This window comes from Melozone crissalis, unplaced genomic scaffold (assembly GCF_028551555.1).
Source record: "Melozone crissalis strain CALT ecotype California unplaced genomic scaffold, PUWL_Pcris_2 ptg000120l_1, whole genome shotgun sequence".
Classification (NCBI taxonomy): Eukaryota; Metazoa; Chordata; class Aves; order Passeriformes; family Passerellidae; genus Melozone; species Melozone crissalis.
Window position 1 is genome coordinate 4592789 of NW_026535896.1, and position 23252 is coordinate 4616040.

At 49.2% G+C, this 23252-nt stretch overlaps 1 protein-coding gene across 1 annotated transcript; it reads left to right on the forward strand.

The window, feature by feature from the left end:
• The first annotated feature begins 979 nt into the window (after positions 1–979).
• Positions 980–1912, forward strand: LOC128948286 (olfactory receptor 14J1-like). The gene has a single exon (XM_054292935.1). The coding sequence runs from the start codon at positions 980–982 to the stop codon at positions 1910–1912; it is 933 nt and encodes a 310-aa protein (XP_054148910.1).
• Positions 1913–23252: the final 21340 nt, after the last annotated feature.

Genomic DNA, 23252 nt, shown 5'->3' on the forward strand with positions numbered 1-23252 from the left:
CAATGCTGTGGCAGGGAGAGTTGAGAGATGCCCACAGGATCCCCTCCAGTGCAGCCACTCCCTCTGAACAAGCCCCCTCCCTCCTGTCCCCAAACTCAAGCCTCTGCCCTCAGGGCCGGGGCTCCAAGGCGTGCAGCCCCTCCGGTGCAGGCAGAGCTGCAGCAGAGCCATGGGGCAGCTCTGCAGCCCCAGGCCCAGTTCCCTCTGCAGAGCACAGGGCTGGGAGCAGCTGCCCGGCCCTGGGGGCTCTGGCAGGGGGCACAGCTGGCTCAGGGTGACGCTGTCCCCAGTGCCCGGCTCTGGACAATGCTGTCAGGGCAGCCTGGGAAGGACTTGCATCTCCCTCAATCCAATGCCATCATAAGGACACTTGGAAGTCTCCCTGAGATTTCAGTCCATGCTGGGAGCTTCAATCCAGGGTGCAAATCTGTTCTAGATCACCTCTGAGTTCGAAGATTGATGGGGAAACGCAGAGGTGTTGTGACGCTGAAAATGCTGCTGGGTTGGTGAAATGAGCAACATGAGTCCTTGGCTACAAATGTGGAGCTGGGCTGTTGTGGAAACATCTCCTCTCAGCAGTTCATGGGACTTTTTTAGGGGAAGCATGGGAAGGTGATCATCCTCCCCTGGAGAAAGTTTAAAACCCAGAAAAATTCTGAAGAGGTCAGAATGACAGACCATCGCCCCTCATTCTCCACTCAAAACTTTACCTGAAAGAACTTGCTCTGTTCTCCCTGAGTGCAGAAATGATGTAGAGGGTTTCTGATATCCAAGAATACCAGCAGACAAATGGGGAGAGCTCAAAAAGAAAAACTCAGAACTCTTAAACACAAAGCCTGTTAATTAATAATTAAAATAATCTATGTGTGTTACAGTGGAGGGTGTACAGGAAATGGCTTTGATTTTGATTACAAATATCTCCTCTAACACTTCACTGTCCTTTTCTCCATGAACAGGTCCCCATGTGTAGCCACAGCAAATGTCCAACAGCAGCTCCATCAGCCACTTCCTCCTGCTGACATTGGCAGACATGCGGCAGCTGCAGCTCCTGCACTTCTGCCTCTTGCTGGACATCTCCCTGGCTGCCCTCCTGGGCAACGGCCTCATCATCAGCGCCGTAGCCTGCAGCCACCACCTGCACACGCCCATGTTCTTCTTCCTGCTCAACCTGGCCCTCAGCGACCTGGGCTGCATCTGCACCACTGTCCCCAAAGCCATGCACAGTTCCCTCTGGGACACCAGGGACATATCCTACAAAGGATGTGCTGCTCAACTGTTTCTATTTGTCTTCGTCATTTCTGCAGAGGTTTCCCTTCTCACAGTCATGAGCTATGACTGCTACGTGTCCATCTGCAAACCCCTGCACTACGGGACCCTCCTGGGCAGCAGAGCTTCTGCCCACATGGCAGCAGCTGCCTGGGCCAGTGGCTTTCTCAATGCTCTGCTGCACACAGCCAATACATTTTCCCTGCCCCTGTGCCACAGCAATGCCCTGGACCAGTTCTTCTGTGATGTTCCCCAGATTCTCAAACTCTCCTGCTCATACTCCTACCTCAGGGAACTTGGGCTCATTGCTGTTAGTGCCTTTTTATCATTTGCCTGTTTTGGGTTCATTGTTTTCTCCTATGTGCAGATCTTCAGGGCTGTGCTGAGGATCCCCTCTGAGCAGGGGCGGCACAAAGCCTTTTCCACCTGCCTCCCTCACCTGGCCATGGCCTCCCTGTTTGTCAGCACTGGCACATTTGCCTACCTGAAGCCCCCCTCCATGTCCTCCCCATCCCTGGATCTGGCCCTGTCAGTTCTGTACTCGGTGGTGCCTCCAGCCCTGAACCCCCTCATCTACAGCCTGAGGAATCAGGAGCTCAAGGCTGCAGTGTGGGCACTGATGACTGGATGCTTTCAGAAATATTAAACTACTAGCCCATTTCTGCCAATCACTTGTAATAAAAGTAATCTTCAATACTTCTTGTTAGTTCCACTTTGGAGGTTCTTTATCTTTGTTCTAATTTTAAAATATTGTCTACAAAGTGATGTCATTGTTTGTGCCATTTCTCATTTTGTTTCCCTTCTCCTTTACTGTGACCCACAGCCTGTTTCTACGAGGAGCTGTGCTCTCAGTGGCTGTAAAAGAACTAAAGGATCTCCCAGGAAAGTTTTCTGCAGAGATTCCCTTTTGTTCCTTCTCTGGAGCTGCAGCAGCAATGTCTGTGTGCAGAGCTGGGGGCAGATCAGTGCTGGCCCAGCAGCTGTGCCCAGCAGCAGCAGCACTTGCTGTTGCCAGTGCTGCTGCTGTGGCCCTGCCCCGCTGTCCTGGTGGCCCTGGTGTTGCTGTAGGGCCTGAGTGCTCTCGGGGCTGGGCACAGTCCTGGGGGTGGCAGTGCCGGGGCTGCAGCAGGGACAGGCCATGGGCACTGCTGGGGCAGCGCTGATGCCTCAGGCCAGGGCCTGGGGGCTCCAGGCTCCTTGCCCAGGCTCTCTCAAGAACACGGCCAGGTCAATGCTCAGCACAGAAACACCCGTGAGCAGCCCTAAGCTGGCCGTGGGCAGGCTGGGGGCAAACAGCATGGCTGGGACTCTGCAAGGGCCCTGGGGCAGAGGGGAAGGAGCAGCAGAGCAGGGGCTGATCTGTCCCCAGTGCACTGGACAGCCCAAGGCAGCGTCCCAGAGCGTCCTGATGCAGCTGCCAACAACATCCCCCCTCTGCAGTCCTGGCCTCTCCCCCAGCTCACACAGGTGCCCCATCCTTGCAGGCACAGACACGGCAGCACTGGATCAGCAGCCCCTCTTTGCATTGCACACAGCAGGCAGGAGAACCCCCATGCTGTTGGTGTGGGGATACGAACCTGAGGGAGCACAAACACCATCAGCCCCTGGGGCCCGCAAGGGCTGGGGGAGACCAGGGAAACCACTGAGCTTTGTCCTGGCCTCTGCAGTCAGCCAGAAAGTTTGTTCCCATCAGCTGGGAGTTTCCTGTCCCACTGCAGATGCTGTTGCTCAGAGTCAGGGCTGCCTGACAGCCAGCCCCAAACTGCCCTGAGCATTTCCTTTTCTTTACCTTTGCTTTCTTCACTCCTCCTGCTTCATATTTCTTCGTCTTGCCCACCCCAGGAGGCCCAGAACTGGACACAGCACTCCAGGTGCTGCCCAACCAGTTCTGAGCACAGGGGAAGAATCACTGCCCTGCTCCTGCTGGCCACACCACTGCTGATCCAGGCCAGGAGCCACTGGCCTTCTTGGCCACCTGGGCACACTGCTGGCTCCTGTCCAGCCTGCTGTCCATCAGTCCCTGCAGGTCCCTTTCTGCCTGGCTGCCGTCCAGCCCCTCTGTCCCCAGCCTGTAGCGCTGTGGCCGAAGTGCAGGACCCGGGACTTGGACTTGTTAAACCACACCTTGTGTGATCCGGGCCCTTGATCCAGCCTGTAGAGAGCCCTGTGCATAGCCCTCCTGCCCTCTAGCAGATCGACACTCACATTCAGCTTGGTGTCATCTGCAAAGATATCCTTGTTTCCATGGGGCTTCTGAGTATCACAATGCCGTCTTTGTAACATCAGGCCCTGCACCTGATGTCCACCTGACAAGGACACCTGTTGCATTGGTGTCCTAGGATCCATGAGACCGTGCAGAGCAACAATGGTCTCCTTAGTTCCATTGGGGTCCAAAATATGACAATGGTCTCCTTGGTTCCATGGGGCCCCAAAATGTGACAATGTTCTACTTGGTTCCATGGGGCTTTACAGTGTCACAATGTTATCATTGGTGCTGCAGTTTCACAGTGGCGCCTTGTTTCCATGAGGCCCCAGAGTGTCACAATGCCCCTATGGTTACATGAGGTCCCACACTGTCACGATGGTCTCTGTGGTTTCACAAGTCCCCTCAGTGTCACAATGGACTCCTTGTTTCCATGAAGCCATATGGTGTCACAATGTTCTTCCAGATCCCGTGAGGCCCCCTCGTGTCACAGTGGCCCCTTGATTCCATGAGGTCTCTCAGTGTCAGAACGGCCCCTTGGTTCCACTGGGCCCTGGAGTCTCCCAAAGGTCTCCTTGGTTTTGCAGTGTCAAAATGGTGAAATCCCTTGGTTACACAAGGCCCTGCAGTGTCACAATGGCCTCTGTGGTTCCACGAGGACCCAGAGTGTCACAGTGCACTCCCTGCTTCCATTTGGCATCGGAGCACCACAGTGGACCCCTGGTTCTGGTGCTGTGGGGCTGCACAGTGTCACCATGGTCCTCTTAGTTCCATGAGGCCCTGCAGTGTCACAATGGCCCCAGAGTGTCCCAGTCATCACAGAATAACAGAATTAAATAGGCTGGAAAAGACCTTTGGGATCATCAAGTCCAACCAATGCCCTAATACTGCCTTGTCACTCAGACCATGCCACTAAGTGCCACTGGAGAGGGACAGTGACTCTGCCACCTCCCCCCTGGCCAGCCCATTCCAATGCCCACTCACCCTTTCTGTGAAGAACTTCTTCCTATTGTCCAGCCTGAACCACCCCTGCTGCAGCTTAAGGCTGTGTCTTCTTGTCCTACCCTCCAGCAGATCCACACTCACACCCAGCTTGGTGCCATCTGCAATTTGTGAATGCTGAACTTGATCCTCTCAGCCAGATCATCAGTGAAGATATTAAACAGGACTGGGCCCAACAGAGATCCCTGGGGGATGCCACCAGTGCCTGGACACCAGCTGGGTGCAGCACCATCCCCACCACTCTCTGGGCCCAGCCTCCAGCCAGCTCTTAAATCTCCCAGCAAGGAGGGAACCTGCCCAAGCCGTGGGCTGCAGCTTTTCCAGGGAATGCTGTCAGAGACAGTGTCAAAGGCTTTGCTTGGGTCCAGATAAAGACATCCACAGCCTTTCCTGCATCCACAGGCGGGTCACCTGGTCATAAAAGGAGACCAGGTTGGTCAGGCAGGACCTGCCACCCCTAAATCCTCACTGGCTGGCTCTGATCTCTTGGCCATCCTGTGGGTGCCCTGTGATGGCACTCAAGCTGATCTGTTCCATAACCTTGCTGGGCACCCAGGTCAGGCTGACAGGCCTGGAGTTCCCCAGATCCTCCTTCCAGCCCTTCTTGGGGATGGGCTCACACTGGAACCTCCAGTCCTCTGGGACCTCCCTGCTGAGCCAGCACTGATGGTAAATGATGGAGAGGAGCCTGGGGAGCTCATCCACCAGCTCCCTCATCCCCCTGGGATGGATCCCATCTGATCCCATACACCTATGAGCATCTGAGTGGCTTAGCAGGTCAGCAGCTGCTCCCTCCTGGATTCCAGGGGTCTGTTCTGCTCCCTGTGCCCATCTACCAGCTCAGGAGAACTCTTGTCCTGAGGACAACCTGTCTTACTGTTGAACACTGAGACAAACAAGGTGTTAAGTAGCTCAGCCTTTTCCTCATCTTTAGTTACTATCTTCTGCACTGCATCCAATAAAGAGTAGAGGTGTTGAAGGAAGGGGACCAGGACACCAGATGGTTCATCACAGGTCCAATTTATTAAAGAAAGCATCAAACACTTATACAGCAAATAATAAGCTTATGAATATTCTGTAAGCCAAGCAATCTATTGGTTAAACTATACCATTAACTCCACCTCATTCCTTTGGGCCTACGCTTTCTACTTCTCACGTCTCGCTGTGTATTTCTTTATCATACTCCGCTAGGCCCAAGGACACGTTATCTTTGCAGGTGCAAGATTTGGAATTAGCCATGGCTTTGTACTTTTCCAGTCTCTAGTCAGCTAAATTTCCCAACATAGAGGTTTTCCTTCTCCCTCCTTTTGCTAAAACTTTTTTATACAAACTTTTTTATTTTTTACAGGATGGGTCAGGTTAAGTTTTGATTGACCTTTCACCACTCTAATTTTCTTTCTGATAACCTAAGACATCCTTAAACACTTCTTGCAGTGCCAGTCCTTTTTGCCCCTGAGTTCCCACAAATCTCCATGGGCAGCCAGGCCAGTAATTTTCCTTTCTAGCTCATCTTTTGCCACACTGGGACAGGCAGCTCCTTCCCCCTTAAGATTACTTTCTTGAAATGTGTCCATCCTTTTTGGACCCCTTGGTTTTAAAGGGCTGTTTCCCTTCAAAAAAATCAGTACCTGATTTGGTACTCCCCAAATCTGCATCCTAAATAGGCCAAAGTCTGCCCTTCCTAATTCCGGTGTAGAAGTTTTGTTGCTGCCCCTTCTTCTTTCACAGAATACTGAAAACTTAATTATTTCATGGTCACTCTGTCCCAGGCAGCCTCCGAGCCTCACATCTCCCACCAGCCCTTCTCTGTTTGTGAACAGCAGGAGACAGAGCTTTCCTTGGCAGTGGGAATGCTACCAAAAATTCTGTAAAACAGAAAAGTCCTTAACCCTAGTGTAGCATTTAGAAACACCATTCTTTATTCAGTGGGTTGCATGGGGGAATAGCTCCTCTCAAAGCCGTGCATGTTGAGCAAAGGAAAGATTCTGTTTATATTCTGTATTTTGCACACATATTCATTGATTGCCCTGGACTAAACATACATATGATAATCATTTCCCCAAAATCATTAACATATTTCCCCTCCCCTTAACCCACGTGTTCTTCTGCCCTGGGGGTCTCTGTGGTGGTCCTTGGTGGTCGTGGACCCTGATGTTCCAGTGGGCCTGGCTGAGCTGGCAGGACACTGAGGCTGCTGAACTTCCAGTTCCCTTCTCACACAATGGGCATTGTGTGGTTTCCACAGGCCTGGGGTTGTGGAGAACAAGCTCCAGGTGTCAGCTCACCTGGTGGAGACAATTGATCATCTGGTAACATGAGGTCACAGAGTGGGCTCTGACATCAGAGAGTGGAGGATAGGAGGTCATGGAGAAGCTACAGCATCATAGATTGCATTTATGACATCACAGAGCAAGCTGTGACAGCACAGGGCAGCAGTCTGACATCACAGGGCAGACTATGACATCACAGAGTTGGCTGTAACATCAGAGACCACTTGTGTGACATTACAGAATGGGCTGTGACATCACAGAGCAGGCTGTGACATCACAGAGGGGCTGTGTGACATCCCAGCAGGGCTGTGTCAGGTCACTGGGTTGGTCATTCCGCCCCAGCTCCCCCTCACAGTTTCTCCCAACAAGTCCAATGCTGTTCATGCCCAGCAGGGTCCATGTCCCCCGGGATCCCCCCAGCCCACCTGGAGCCACAGCCTCCACCAAAGGATGTTCCACAGGATCCACCCCAGAGCCTGACAGGGGACGAGGGGCCAGGGCTGTGTGACCAGGACATCAAGGACGGGGATTATCCAGGTCACTGTGGCCTGGGTTGGGTTCCCCAGGGCAGGAAAGATGTCTGGCAGCTGGAGCAGGGCCTGGGAAGGGCCTCCAAGGTGGGGCTGGAGCCCTTGGGCTGTGAGGAGAGGCTGAGGGAGCTGCGCTTGTCCAGCCTGCAGCAGGGAAGGCTGAGGGGCTCCTTATCCCAGCCTGGCAGTGCCAGCGAGGAGGGGATGGAGAACACAGAGCCAGGCTCTTCACCGGGGGGCCTGGTGGGAGACAAAAGCCAATGGGTGGGAGGGGAAAGAGCGGGATCAGACAGGGCATGAGGAGATGAAATGAGTCAGGTTGGTTTCAGCATTTCCTCAACACCAAAAGCAGCCTGACCTCCTGTCCTGGGGTGACGTTATGATGCTTGTATCCCCATTTATCTGTTCTGTGCCTTTAAGACTGACTCTGAAGAGTGGAAGTTTTGTTTGGGTTTCCCTTATCAGGGACACAGAAATGAGCAGTACATAGGGCTGTTTTTCACTTCTAGCTTGCAGCTTGCTGCTTTGCTTGCTTGCTTTTCTGCTCTTGCTTCTGCTCTCACTTTTGCTTCTGCTTATTAGCTAGTTTAGCTAAACAGTCCAAATTCCTTCCCAGACTGTTTCTCCTCACCTGTTCCTGTGACCATCTCAAACCTGCTCCGGACTGGGACCCGGGAACACTGAAGGTTTGGCTGCAGCAGCTGGCCCAGCGCCGGAGGGACTGAGAACAGAGCAACCACCCCCGAAAGAGACTTTCTGATTTTGTCATCTTTCTCAGAGCGGCGTCAGCTGGTATTGTTCATTTTGTGTGCTGGGGGGTGCTGTGTCTGTCAAATAAACAGGTTCTTTCCACCTCTCTCCAAGGAATTTTTTTCCCGAATCGGTTGGGGGGAGGGGCTGTGTGGGTTTTGCTTTCTGGAGGAGCCCTCCTTTCCAGATTCTTTTACAAATTTGCCCTAAACCAGGACAAAATATTGGTGCCCAACATGGGGCTGTTGAAGGGTGAGTGGGTCTTGCTGACCACCCCTTGGCTCTCCAGCTCTCCGATCATCTTATGGATGGGGATCACAGCATCTCGAGTGGTCCTATACTGCCGTCGATGCACTATGGAAGTGGCAATTGGCACTCGTTGCTCTTCTCCCATCAGGCATCCTACTGCAGATGGATCCTCAGACAACCCAGGCAAGGTGTTCAATTGCTGGATGCCCTCTGTCTCTACAGCAGCTATTCCAAATGCCCATCTGAGTCCTTTTGGGTCTTTGAAGTACCCACTCCGAAGGTAGTCTATGCCCAAAATACATGGAGCCTCTGGGCCAGTCACAATAGGATGCTTCTTCCACTCATTTCCCGTTAGGCTCACATCAGCTTCCACCAAAGTGAAATCCTGGGATCCCCCTGTCACACCAGCAATAGAAACAGACTCTGTCCCCACATGTCTTGATGGGATTAATGTGCATTGCGCACCAGTATCGACCAAAGCTTTGTACTCTTGTGGCTCCAACGTGCCAGGCCAACGAATCCACACAAACCAGAAAACACAATTTTCCCTGGCCTCTACCTGGCTAGAGGCAGGGCCCCTCTAAGCCTGGTTATCCTTCTTTCCCTGGGCGTATGTTTTGGATGTTCCTTCGAGGGGATCAGGCATGTCATCATCATCATACCTGGCCATTCGGCTACGGGCAACTTGAGCTGCTTTCCTTCTGGTGGCTTCCTTCAGTTCACGCACCCGTCGTGCCAGAACAGCAGTAGGTTTCCTATCCCACCTTCTCATGTTTTCCCCACAATCACGCAGGTAAAATCACAGCTCAGCTTGTGGGGTGTACCTTCTCTCACCATCTGGGAAACGTCTGCCTTGGAGACCAGAGCCTCGGATCTGTACTGCTGAAATTTGGAGAAGGTCTTCTTTAATCTCCTCTCTAAGCTTCTTATGGTTCTCCTCTATCTTATCCTCTAAGTTCTGCAGACGTGTTTCTACCGCTGCGATTCTGGCATGTGTCGGGCCATGTACAGCGTCTGCATATGCTCGCAGCTTCCTTGCCATGTCAAGCATAGTCTCATCCCTCTCATCCCTCTTCGTGATGGCTAAGGCAGAAGCATATTCGTGTGGCCTAAGTCGTACGAGTTTTCGCCACATCACAGACGTGCATGGTACTAAGTCTGGGTTCCTAGTTGTTACATCATCTGAGAAGATAATTTCTGCCACAGCCATTTCTCTCAGGCATTGGATCCCTTGCTCTATTGTCTTCCACTGAGTTTGCTGCATATAGAGATCGTCTGCGCACAGGTATCTTTCTGCTACGCTTCTTAGGACCCGTTCCCAGAGGCTGTGAGAGTTAGCCCCCCTCATCATTCCTTGGTCTATGACAGGATCCTGTGACAGGGATCCCAAATGCCTGGCTTCAGTGCCATCCAGAATTGTAGCCTCGCGTGCAGCATCCCAGAGACGGACAAGCCAACTAATTATGGATTCATCAGACCTTCAAGTGTGATCCTTCCGTAGGCCACGAAGGTCCTTCAGGGAAAAGGACTCATCTGATCTTGCACCTGCTGCTTTGACTGCTGATTTTATGTCAGGAGGCATTGAGGTTCCTTCTCCTTCATCATCATCATCATCATCATCCCCTGGTCGATTGGTCTTGTCCGTGCATTTCCCACTTCTAGTGCTGGTAGCAACAGCCATGGGTTTAGATGCTGACTTCGAGCCTGGAGTGTTGGCTGCAGCCGGAGTCACCAGGACAGTTGCTGATTTATCTCCCTGCCCTCCTGCCTCTGTCTGCTGCCCAACAGTATCTAGCAGTGTGCAATAAGCATATGCCAGGGTCCAGCTCACTGCAATGACCTTCCTCTCCTTAGGCTCATCCTGGTACTTCTCTTTCAGATATTTGCCCACCTCAGCTGGGTTCTGAATTTGTTCATGGGGAAAATCCCAGACTACAGGGTCAGAGAATTCCTTCAGGATTTGGCCCATATCCTCCCATTTCCCACACCACTTAGGATTTTCCACACCAGGGTTTACTCCTGAGTCAGGGGTCTCATCAGCCCGTCTAGAAATCTCAGCCATCATTCTAGAGAAGCAGCAGGCTGTATAGAGGAAGGTTACCAGATTGAATACCAGGAAGATGGTTTCTTTAACATTGAGGGGAAACTGAACATCCCTCACTAGTGATGCAACTGATTCATAGGAGAAGGAGGAAAGCAGAGGCTGAAAAACCTCATTCCCTCCTGCTCCTCCTGCAACAAACTGGATGCATAACCATAGCCATGAACCATTCATACCTGGAGCAGACCCTGGCATGTTTATAAACTTCTTGCACATTATTGCCACCAAGCCCAGCAGGATAGCTACTCTGGTCACTGCCCCTCTGATGTAAAAACTACGTATTAGGGGCAATACTAAAGCTATTTCTGGATAAGAAAATAAACCTAGGGACCAGAGAGGTATTAAAATCTCAAAAAACCCTAGGGACCATAAATGCATGCAAACCTTCACCCCAATAGACATTATGAATTCAAAAAGCATGGCTATTAGCTGATTTAAACGAACACAGAGTAATAGCAACCAAAATGCAGTCAAAACAGGGTTTTTCCACTCTCTCTCGAGCCTCATGTTTGGGCGCCAAAATTTTGTCCTGGTTTAGGGCGAATTTGTTAAAGAATCTGGAAAGGAGGGCTCCTCCAGAAAGCAAAACCCACACGGCCCCTCCCCCCAACCGATTCGGGAAAAAATTCCTTGGAGAGAGGTGGAAAGAACCTGTTTATTTGACAGACACAGCACCCCCCAGCACACAAAATGAACAATACCAGCTGACGCCGCTCTGAGAAAGATGACAAAATCAGAAAGTCTCTTTCGGGGGTGGTTGCTCTGTTCTCAGTCCCTCCGGCGCTGGGCCAGCTGCTGCAGCCAAACCTTCAGTGTTCCCGGGTCCCAGTCCGGAGCAGGTTCGAGATGGTCACAGGAACAGGTGAGGAGAAACAGTCCGGGAAGGAATTTGGACTGTTTAGCTAAACTAGCTAATAAGCAGAAGCAAAAGTGAGAGCAGAAACAAGAGCAGAAAAGCAAGCCAGCAAAGCAGCAAGCTGCAAGCTAGAAGTGAAAAACAGCCCTATGTACTGCTCATTTCTGTGTCCCTGATAAGGGAAACCCAAACAAAACTTCCACTCTTCAGAGTCAGTCTTAAAGGCACAGAACAGATAAATGGGGATACAAGCATCATAACGTCACCCCAGGACACCTCCCTTCTCCATCCACCACTGACAGCTTTGCAAATCAGGAATTGTTGGAGCTGTTTTTCCCCGATTCCAGGGTGAGCATCCTGATACAAGATCTTAATTGTGTTTATATCTATCACAGAGCCCCATTTGTCTAAAATTACCTTTTGGTATGGAAATCACCTGTGGATGGTGCACTCAGATGCTGCTGGGACGTTGCACGTAGCTCAGGGAAGAGCGTGATTGTTATTCAATTGTGTCCTGTTCAACTGTGGTTTGTTGGCCATGAAGAGAAACTTTCTGTGCTTCTGAGTTTCAGCAGTTCCTGACTCCCAAAGGACACAAACCTGATGAGTTGTGGCTCCCACCCCAGTGGTGGCACTTGGACATCCCTCCATCCCAGAGCAGAGCTCCCTTGTCCCAGAAATTTCTCTGGCAAAGCAGGGATGAAGGAAACAGGACAGGCTGCGGGCATAAGGGGCAGAGCAGAGCCAGGAAGCAGAATCACTTTTGCATTTGATGCAGCAGTGGCTTCCCTTGGCTTTGTTGGCTGGCAATAAATGAACATCCCTCTGTGTCTCCGGCAGCTCCTTCTCCAAGGAAAGCAGATGGGAGTTGGAGCCAAGGAGCTGAAAGCTGCAGGTGCAGCCTGGGCTGGAGGGAGCTCAGATTTGCACAAGGCTGCTCTGAGTGCCAGGGCTTGGCATTTCCCCCTTGGATGGGGGAAATGATGGGGAGGGGGTAGGGACAGAGTCTGATTGATTGTCAGCCATGGAGAGTCTTGATTTTCATATCTATTCAAACTGAATGAGGAGCTACTTGGATTCAGTGTCAATAGGAGACTGCACATATCAATGCATTAACAGGGAAAACAAAACTAAACTGGACCTAAAAAATCTTTTCTCACTGTCTTTTTAAATATCATGTCTTTGAATACACTACTGATATCTACTTAACTACAAATTATTAGGAAACTGAAATCAAATTACCCCCAGAGGCTTGGCTTGTTAAGGTGTTCTGAATGTTAATGAGCCCTGGGACACTGAATTCCTGCACTGAAGAGCTGAAGGATGAACAAGCCTCTGGAGCAGTGAAATTCAGCAGCAGCCTCCAAGTTGCTGAGGATGTCAGCAGCCCCCACTGAGGCCATCCCTGCCCAGAGACCGTGGGGGAATGGGCAGACAAGGAGAGCGTCCCTGGGGTTGGGGCAGCACAACTCAGAGGCACCAGCGGCTCCAGCTGGGCAATGGAGTGTGGAATGTGGCACGTTCTACCTGGTAATATTGGGATCATATTGCAATATTTTGGCGCCCAAGCGTGGGGCTGAGCGACTCTGCAGCCCCAAGAAGGAATCTCAGTACCTCAGAAAGACTTAGGCAGCTGAGCACCCAGCTCAGCAGAGACTTTGGGACTAACCCACAAGAAGTCTCACGGACTGCTCTGCGCCTTTGGAAAGTGCAGCTCCTTTCTGGTGAGCTGATTTTTCAGGGGAGAATAGAGGAGCCCCTCTTGCCCTCCGGTGAGGAGACCAGCCTGCCTGACTTGGCTAGCAACAGTTTCGATTTCGGGTGAGTATCTCTGCTCCTTGGTGGAGTAGAAGCTCAAAAACAGGCTCTGCCGTGAGCTCTGTTCATTTTTTGCTCTTGCATTTAGGCTGCACAGCCCCGCGGGACGAAAACGATTGAGTTCTAAGCTTTAGCTTTCTGTGGCGTGTTTTGCCGTCTTTTAGAATTCGCGGTGCCGGTGGAGGATCGGGGGCGCCCTCCCTGCCCTTTCCCCCAGATCAGCAGTGCAGCATGCTTGGCTGTCTCTGCGGGGGGGAGTTCTTTCGGCGCGGGGGACGCTGCTCTCTCTCTCTGTGGGGCAGGGGGTGCTCTTTACTCATGGCGCAGGGCGGACCGGGTTTTGGCTTGCCACGTGGTGTGGGGGGAGGCTGCTCTCTCTCAGCACTGCCGGGGGGGCTACATTCTCGGGCGGGGGAGGTTTTGTCTGTTCCTCGGCTCAGCAGGGCATGTCCAGACTCCCTGATGCTGCTGCCAAGGCAATTTTAAAAGCAGTATAAACAGCTGCATTGTAAAGCCTTTGTCTGCTCGTTATCGATTTCCTGTCTGTGGTTTTTTTTAGAAATCAGTAGCTGAATTGGCTTTGTTTTTGGTTGGGCAGGAGTTGTACTGTGCCTTTTACATCTAAGACAGGCTCGAAGTTGAGCACAGTACAAAAAGGAGTGTATTATCATATTGTTGGTATTTTAATCAGTGATAATGTGAAGTTCTCTAAAGGAAAATTGAAACAGTTTATAAGATGGCTTTTTCTACACTTCCCACAAATCTCCCCTGAAGAAATACACGATATTCAATTTTGGGATTGTTATGTTTGCCCAATTATCCCATCATAAAAAACAAAACAATATTTAAGGTAGCAACAATTTTAATTAAATAGTTTAAAAATATATATAAATAAGGGATAATTTTGTTCCAATAATAGCGCATAAGCAAAACAACCATGGGGAACGGAGGGCAGGGTTCATTGACCGTTGCCACTTCACGTACAAGCTTGCCAAGTAAAAATCACCCCTTATATGCCATGTGTTAACACCATCTTCTCCTATTTTTGGTTCGTCACTTTTCTGTCTCCGCCTTCATTTCCACCTTTACCACACATGCGCTACCACTCGGTTTGGTGGTCGCACAAGTCTTTGGGGATCGTCACTGATGAAGGCTCTGTAGTCTTCTTCGTTGTCCTTTAATTCACCTTTGGGTTACACATGCGTACCAAGCCAATACAATGTAAGCCAAGACTAATGTATCACTGCATCTGCATATCAAAACAATAAATCCCTTATAATTAACATTTTCTTGGGACCCAACCAGGTTCTTGGTCATTTTTAGCAACTGTATCTTCAGCTTCTTTCCTGTGGTCCTTGAAAAACATCTGCTGAGAGGGGGGGGTGGGTGGAGCCCCTCCTTTCCCTCTCTTCTTTGGCATTACAACTTTTAACTATTAACTATTTTATTATTCTCAAATATTAATTACTGTATCAATATTGATTACTGTTTCAATTTTTATCAGCACGAATCATACCTATTTATCACAGGATAAACTAGGGAATGAATTGATAACCCTAGGACAGTCTGGAAACACATCTTCAGCTAAATTTGTGTTCTGGAGTTTACAAATTCGAACAGCCTTCATCAAACAAAAGGAATTGGAGAAAAAGTCAAATGTCAAGTCACCTCTGCTCTCCCTGTTTCTCCCTCTCCTAGCTCTACAACCTCTAAACCTCTTACCCCAAAATTTCGTTTTTTAAAGAGAGCACACTCGTTGGGAAGTCAACTCCCTGAGCACGTTAAAATGCCAGAGTTCCCTTGTGCACAAGGCCCTGGTCAGGCTGCGTGGAAACTTTCCCAAAACCCTGTGTCCCCTGCTCTGAAACCCAGAGCACGTGTCAGCTTTTCAGAAAGCAGTGATGCCCAAAATGGCCGCCAGTCCCTAGGGGGTCTACAAGATGGAGGATGCCACGTGGCATCATCCCAAACCTGGTCATCTTCTTCCCAAAATCCTCTTAAGCATCCCAAAATTCCATCCCCATCCCCCTCTCCTCCTGCCCCTCGTGATACCTTCTCCCCTCCTCCCCCCTTTCCTGCTATACCCTCAGCTCTGCCCCTCTACTCCTCCCAGGGGGCATCTGCTGACGTGATGTCACCAGGCGTCCCCACCCCCTGCCTGCCCCCTGTCCCCGCCCCCTGTGCCCATTGCATCCCCGCTATCTCCCCAGGTTCCCACGGTGGGGACACACCCACTGCCTGTCCCCAAACCTGTATCTGTTTTCCCAATGCTTCCAATTCAAGGGATACAGAGCAGGGAACAGCAGACCCAATAGAGGGTCCCACTTTGTCATTTGCTCCTGTTACCTTTCAGCCTGCAGCACAAGGGGGGGCGGCCCCAACTGCTAATTAGAGCTCTTTTGGACAACAATTGATTAAAGAGATCTGTAAATCCCATAAAGAGTATGGTCCACACAGTCCATATTTCCGTGGCCTTTTAAAATCCGAATTGAGTAGGACCGTAGTAGTCCCACATGATTTAAAACAGCTTCTTTCATGTCTCATGACCTCTACGGAATTCAAATTATGGGAATTAGCATGGAAACAAGTGCTAAAAGAGGCTCTTCCAGGCTTGCGTGCTGATCCAAACACAGCCAAGGATACCAATGGCATGCCAATTACCATTGAGCATCTCTCTGGCGAGGGTCTTTACCCTCAATCCAAGCTGCAGCAATTCCTGTTGAAATGCTTGAGAAAGTAAAAGAGGCAGCTGAAAAAGCATTCTTTTCCCTCCAACCTGAAGGGCCTTTCGAGCCCTATAGTAAGATCAAGCAGCTACCATCAGAGCCTTTTTTGAAATTTGTAGAAAGGTTAATTAGAGCCATTGAAATACAAGTTAAAAAAGAGAATGCAAGGGAAGAGGTTTTAGAGGAAATGGCATTTAGAAATGTAAATGAACAGTGTCGAGCAGCAATCCTGAGTCTCCCTCTAGAACCATCCCCTACACTAAAAGATATGCTTCTAGTTTGTACCAGGAAAGTGCCTCTGATGAGTGTGGCTGAAGACACCAGACCAAAGCTGCTGCCACGATTCCCTCAGCGCGTCGCCATGGCCAGCCCTGCACCTATTCCCTCAGCACAGCAGTACCCTGGGCAGCAGCGGAGACCAGCAATGCTTCACCCCACAAAGCCATGTCTGCTTTGCAATAACCTTGGGCACTGGAGTAACCAGTGCCCCCTGAAAAGGCAATTTGATGAATTTAGAAATGGCAGGGGAGGAGAACTGCAAGCACTCCCTGGGGGTCAACAGCAACAAAAATACTGGAAGGGGAGAGCTGGCCTGCCAGGCGTGCAGACACAAAAAGAGCAGGCCAAGGGAATAAGGGTAGCAAGCGCGCAATAATATTAATATTTCTGTAAATGAAGCAGATGCTTCAAAGATCACGTCTGCTGGTCCACTGTTGAAAGTGAAACAAAAAAACCTTTACTATGATTTAGGTGAACCTATATTGACCATGTTTTCTTAATGAGCCTTAAAGGTTGCAGCTGACAGAATCACTCCACCTGAAAGACACTGACTGGCATTTTGTCTCTGTCAATCCTGAAGAGAAGGGTACTTGGAACCGACTTTATTGTCAGTACATCATCACTGGGGACACCAAACACACACCACAAGAGATTGAAATTGCTCCAGGAATGACAACATCAGATCCTGAGCAATTCGTTCTCAGGCTGCGCTGTTTCCACCCACCCCTGTATTTTCCCAAGGGACAAATTGTTGCACAAGCTATCCCTGGGCCGTTTTTACCTGAAAGTACTGAAAAACAAGGGCCCACAGTCACCTGGGTCCAAGTTATTGGGAAAGACAAACCCAAAGTATGGTGTAATGTCAGTGGGGGGTGGGGAGTCAAAACTCATTGAGATGCTTGTAGACACGGGTGCAGACTGCACAATGATCCCAGTACAAGACTGGCCAGCACATTGGCCTTTGCAAAATGTTGCCGGTCACGTTCGAGGTGTAGGAGATCTGCAATTGGCAAGACAATCCAAAAGCATTATTCAAATCGAGGGACCAAATGGACAATTGGCAAATATCCATCCATATGTGTTAAATTATTCATAACCTTTGTTAGGGAGAGATTTAATGGCCCAGTGGGGTGTCACAATTGATATTCCAGACTCTCCACAGCATTTTTGTACAGCGGTCATTGAACAACAGCGCCCCACCCAAAAACTGAAGTGTAAAACAGGCAAACCAGTTGAGGTGAAACAGTGGCCGCTCAGAAAACAAAAAATAAAGGCACTTGAGGAACTAGTGGAAGAGCAGCTAAAAAAGGGTCACATTGTGGAGACCTTGTCCCCACGGAACTCCCCCGTGTTTGTCATCCAAAAGGCTGACAAAAAGAGATGGCGGCTCCTCCACGACCTCCAACAAATTAATAATGTAATTGAAGATATGGGCTCTCCCCAACCTGGTATGCCATCCCCAACAATGCTTCCCCAAGACTGGAAATTAGCTGTTATTGATATAAAAGATTGTTTTTTCCAAATTGCCCTGCACCCTGATGATGCACCGCATTTTGCATTCTCGGTCCCCACCATCAACATGGAAGCCCCTATGAAAAGGTACCATTGGACAGTTCTTCCTCAGGGATTAAATGTTTCGCCAGCTATCTGCCAGTGGTATGTCTCTTCCCTGCTTTTCCCAGTGCGTGCAGCCGCAGAAAAGGCCATCATCTATCATTATATGGATGATATCCTTGTGTATGCCCCCAGTGATGATTTACTTACACATGCGCTTGACCTAAAGATTGATGCATTGATTGTTGCAGGGTTTGAGCTCCGGGACAAGAAAATTCAAAAGATGCCACCTTGGAAATATTTGGGCTTAGAGATTGGAAATAGGACCATTGTTCCTCAAAAACTAGAAATCAATCCAAAGATCAAGACCCTTGCGAATGTCCACAAGTTGTATGGGTCTTTAAATTGGGTAGGGCCATGGCTTGGTCTGACTAACGAAGACCTTGCCCCTCTTTTCAATTTATTGAAAGGGGGAGAGGACCCGGGTGCTCCTAGGTCTATTACCCCAGAGGCACAGAAAACTCTAGAAAAGGTTCAGATTGCAATGTCCACAAGACAGGCCAACCAATGTTGGCCTGACCTGCCATTCCAATTTATCATCCTAAGTAAGTTGCCACACCTCCATGGAATATTTTCCAGTGGGAGGAAAAACAAACACCTAAGGCAAAGAATACACCTAAAAAGGGCCAGGACCAGAGGGACCCTCTCTTGATCATAGAATGGGTTTTCCTCAGTCACAAAAGGTCCAAGAGACTGACAAAGCCTCAGGAGCTGGTAGCAGAACTGATCCGGAAAGCAAGGACCTGGATCAGGGAGTTAGCAGGATGTGACTTTGAGTGCATTCACATGCCAATTGAGTTAAAATCAAGCCAAAATACTATGCAAATATTGGAACATTTGTTTTGAGAAAATGAAGTGTTGCAGTTTGCTCTGGATTCCTACTCAGGACAAATTTCTGTAGAGAGGCCTGCCCCCAAAATGTTCGAACAAGATGTTCAGTTTACTCTGAAATTGAGAAGTGCTCCAAGTAGGAGACCTTTAAAAAAGGCTCTGACTATCTTTACAGATGCGTCCGGGAGGTCCCACAAGTCCGTTATGACTTGGAAGGACCCTCAAACCCAGCAGTGGGAGATGGACATTGCTGAGGTGGAAGGTTCACCTCAGGTTGCTGAATTGACTGCAGTTGTTAGAGCTTTTTAAAGGTTCTCAGAACCATTCAATCTGAGTATGGATTCTGCATATGTGGCAGGAGTAGTATCCAGAGCAGATCAAGCAATACTGCAAGAAGTGTCTAACATCGCATTTTTCAAATTGCTCTCAAAACTTGTAAAGTTGGGTCTCCCACTGAGAGCAACCATTTTATGTGATGCACGTCAGGTCACACACTGACTTGCTAGTGTTTATTGCTGAAGGTAACAGAAGAGCAGATGCTTTTGCTGCACCTGCAGAGATGGCCCCTCTCCCAAATGTTTTTGAACAGGCAAAAATCAGCAAGCAGCTTTTCCACCAAAATGCACCTGGCTTGGTTCATCAGTTTCACATCACTCGAGAACAGGCCAAAGCGATTGTGGACACATGCCCAAATTGCCAACAACATGCACTCCCTATGATGAGTGCAGGAGCAAACCCAAGGGGGTTGAACAGTTGTGAACTGTGGCAAACAGATGTAACACATGTACAATCACTCAGAAGGCAGAAATGTGTTCATGTCAGTGTAGATACCTTTTCTGGAGCAGTCTATGCCTCTGCCCACACAGGAGAATCATCCTCCAATGCCATAAAGCACCTCCTACAGGCTTTTTCTTTCATGGGCATTCCCAAGGAGTTGAAACTGATAATGGCCCCATTTACAAATGCAAGGAATTCAAGAGCTTCCTGCAACACTGGGGAGTAGAGCACAAAACTGGCATCCCCTACTCCCCTACAGGTCAAGCCGTAGTAGAAAGGACTCACCATGATATCAAAAGAGTCCTGGACCAGCAACATCGGGTCCTGAAAGTGGAACCTCTCCACATCCGATTGTCCAGGGCACTGTTCACAATCAATTTTCTGAACTATTCTTTTGACAGCCTAAATACACCCATCCTATGCCACTTTGTGGGGAGCAGTCAGATGTCAGTGAAAGAAAGGCCTCCAGTCAGTAAAGGACCCTGAGACTTGGAAAAAAATGGGACCTCACATATTGGTTACATGGGGACATGAATATGCCTGTGTGTCCACCCCCTCTGCTTAAAGTGGGTTCCTTCCAAATGGGTAAGGCTCTACATCCCCAAGATCTCAGGGCAGTCTACAGAACCACCCCGAGTTGCTAATGCTGCCTGGAGAAGGAAACGCCTCACGTGTGCCCTGGAAGAAATTCCATGTACACCTTCTGTCTGAAATAGTTTGTAATATATTTCTGTCTTAAGTTTTCTTTTACCAGTTTAGATCCCGCTGTTCGTGTGCAGTCTTGAGACACCATGACACCGAGTCTGCTCCTCGTCCTGCTCGCGATCATTCCACCAGTGATCTCCTGGATAGTCCCTCAGCCCAAAAGCAAATGTATGGACCACCTTGGCCAAAGCCCTTGGACAAGATCACATTTGTCTCTCCACAGCAACAGCCTCTGACCCCTTGTCAACTTGCCTGGTGGGAGTTCCTTTTAAATCCACAGAGTTCCCAAACGAAATGTGGAATGCTTTAAATGAACTTCACTCACTTGCACCTCCTCCTGGCCGCTGCCCTGCTGACAATCCTTTACTGTTTTGGCAGGAGTGGGCAAGAGAGTTACCAGTGCCAAAAAGGGAACCACAAGAACTCCATCTCCTGGGCTCCATGAATGCAACTTTTTGCATTCACTTTAAATTCAATTCCTAGTTACCTTATTATGAAGCTAAACAAAACACCTATCCACACCATAGCAACACACAGTACACAGACAAAAACTGGTGCAAAAATTCAGTCCTAGTCATGCACTGATCAGGTGGTGATTATAAGCCCCATGAACTCCCAAAAGGTGTGTTTTTAATGTGTGGAGAAAGAGCATGGGCAGGTCTCCCCCCTCATCTGCTCAGAGGTCTATGCACCTTTGGCAAGCTGAGCCTGTTCACCCCAAATTGAACAAACTTAATGCATTGGCAAATTAAAAACAACACGCATACATTGGCTATCAAAAAAGGAGATCTAAGGCAATTGGACCCAGACTGTAATTTGGAAATTGTTCACTGGTCCAGACTTAAGGCCACTGCAATTACAGTCCTGCTGCCGTGGATCTTGGCAGCAATAAGCGGGGAGAATTAGGCCGATTGGAATGTTGAGTTGCAAAACAGGCAAACCTCGCTTCTACTGCCCTGAGTGACCTCTTATTAGATGAGGAAATTACCAGGCAAGCCACCTTTCAAAGCAGGGCGGCCATAAACTATCTGCTCCTTCTGCACAACCATCGCTGTGAAGAATTTGAAGGTCTCTGCTGCCTCAACTTGTAATCAAAAGCAGAGAACATCCATGCCACGATCAACAAAATGAAAACCATGGTGAATAAAATCAAGAGAGAAACAAATGACTGGCGGAGTGGACAGGTCAAGAGCTGAGGACTCTTGGGCTGGTTAGGATCTATTCTAAAAACTGTGTTTTTAGTACTGCTGATTCTAGTTATTGTTATTGTAGTTGTTAGCATTGTTTTTGGGCTAATCAAGCACATGGTTTACAAGTTAATTTCAATCTCATCTTCCTCTCCTGAAGTCTACTATTTTGAAGCCCCTAGTGCTCCAATGGATGACCTGGAAGCCTCAGTAGAAAATATTGACCCTCCTGAAGAGAAGGAACCAATTTAGCAGCCATGGTTTGGTGAGCATTCTGCCCCCCAAACCCAGTCCTCTTCATTTTAAACAAAAAAAGGGGGAGATGTTGCAGTGTGATTTTAAGGTTTACCCCAGAACCCAGGTCCCTCCCCTGAAGATTCCCTCCCAGGTATGTCAATCATCCTTCCTTTCCCCACCCTGACCCCTGCTGAGCAATGTTTGTCAGTCCTGGCATTCCAGAAGGGCATTGAGTGATTGGCAGATTCAAAGGATGCCCTCTACCCCCAGGGAGCATTGGGCCATCCAGGTGTCCTTTGTCCCTTAAGATCTCCTCTCATGTGCCTGGTTGGTGGGCTTCCTATCCCTTCCCTCCCCCTCTCCCCCCAGGTAAAAGGGAGAGCAACCACACACTCTGAGAGTTCTGTTGGACCTCTTGCTGGATTCAGAGGCCTGTGGCCCAGAATAAAGGCTCTGGATTGAAACTCTCCATCAGAACCGACTTCTTTCCTTCACCATTTCCTTAAAGCTTCTCTGTCAGAGGTAAACCTGAGGAGCAGACCCTCTTATGTGAGGAAGCTCCATCCCGCCACCACCGGAGCCCCAGCATACCTGGACTTGCCTCCACATGCCCAGCCTCAACACACAGCTAGCCAAAAGTGTCTCTGGGGTGAAACACCACAGCGGCTGCTATTTGGTTCAGCAACAATCAGTTCATGATAAGCAGCAGAACAAGCTGCACCTCCCAGAGTAGAAGACTGAAAGAATCTGAAAAGGAGAAATGCAGGGAATCACTTGGTGAACCTTGTCTGTAAGAAGGGTAATTTTTTCTAAGAATTTCTAATCTATTTCCTGTGCTTTTCTCCTTGATACGGCCATTTCCATCCCAGATTCCTCATGAAATGAGAAGCCTGAGCTTGTGGAAGTGCCTGAAAGATGCCCTGTTCCTCTGCAGGGACAGTCAGGCTGAAACAGGAAGCAGTTTTGAAATAATTGTGTGATAGATGAGTAATGCAATGGTTGAGTCTCGCAATTAAAAGGCAGATATTATGGATATCCTAAGACAAGTTTTGTAGATTTATTGTTATGTTTTATCACCCTTATATTGTTATCACAAGGTTACCTGGTAGTTGAGTTTCTTTGGAAGGGTTGGCTTCTTACTATGGCAACATCTGACCTCCAATCAAGATGTAAGGAAGTGACCTCCACCACTGGACAGCAAAGAAAGAGTTGATTAACAAGATTTTGAGAGAGGCTAAAGGGTTGAAAGGCGAAACATCCATTGTGTGGATGAGCAAATGGTGGGAAAAAATCCTTTGCTCCCGGTGCCATAATATTTTCTCTATTCAGTCTTCTGTTGTATTTTTTATAAGGTTTTAATAATCCTTTTAAATTTTTGGAAGTGAGCATCATTTCTCACAAATGGAGACATTTCTCACAAATGGGGACCAATACACCTGGTGGCCTTAGGAGTTTTCAAAAGGGGAACCCCCTGCCACAGATTGTGTGGAGTCTATTGGACTCTCCCAGTTCCACCAGTGGTTGCAGGTTGGAAGCCCAAAGACACCAGGAGACTGGATAAAGAAAAGAGGAGAAGAGGGGTGAGCACCATCCACATAACTATTTTTGGCCAGATTGTTACTCCATAATTCTGGTAACTGAGCTTCACAATAGTAATGTACTGGATCCATCCTGGTCCTTTGAAGCATCAGGATATTGGACGGTAGAAAGGAGAAGGAACAATGGCATGCATGGGGGGAAGGAAAGTGAGGATCCCATAGACAAGGACCCGATGGCTGGCGGGACACATAAGATTGAAGGGTTTGTGGGGACTTGGGAGCAGGGTTCACCCATCGGGGAAACCCTGTTTGT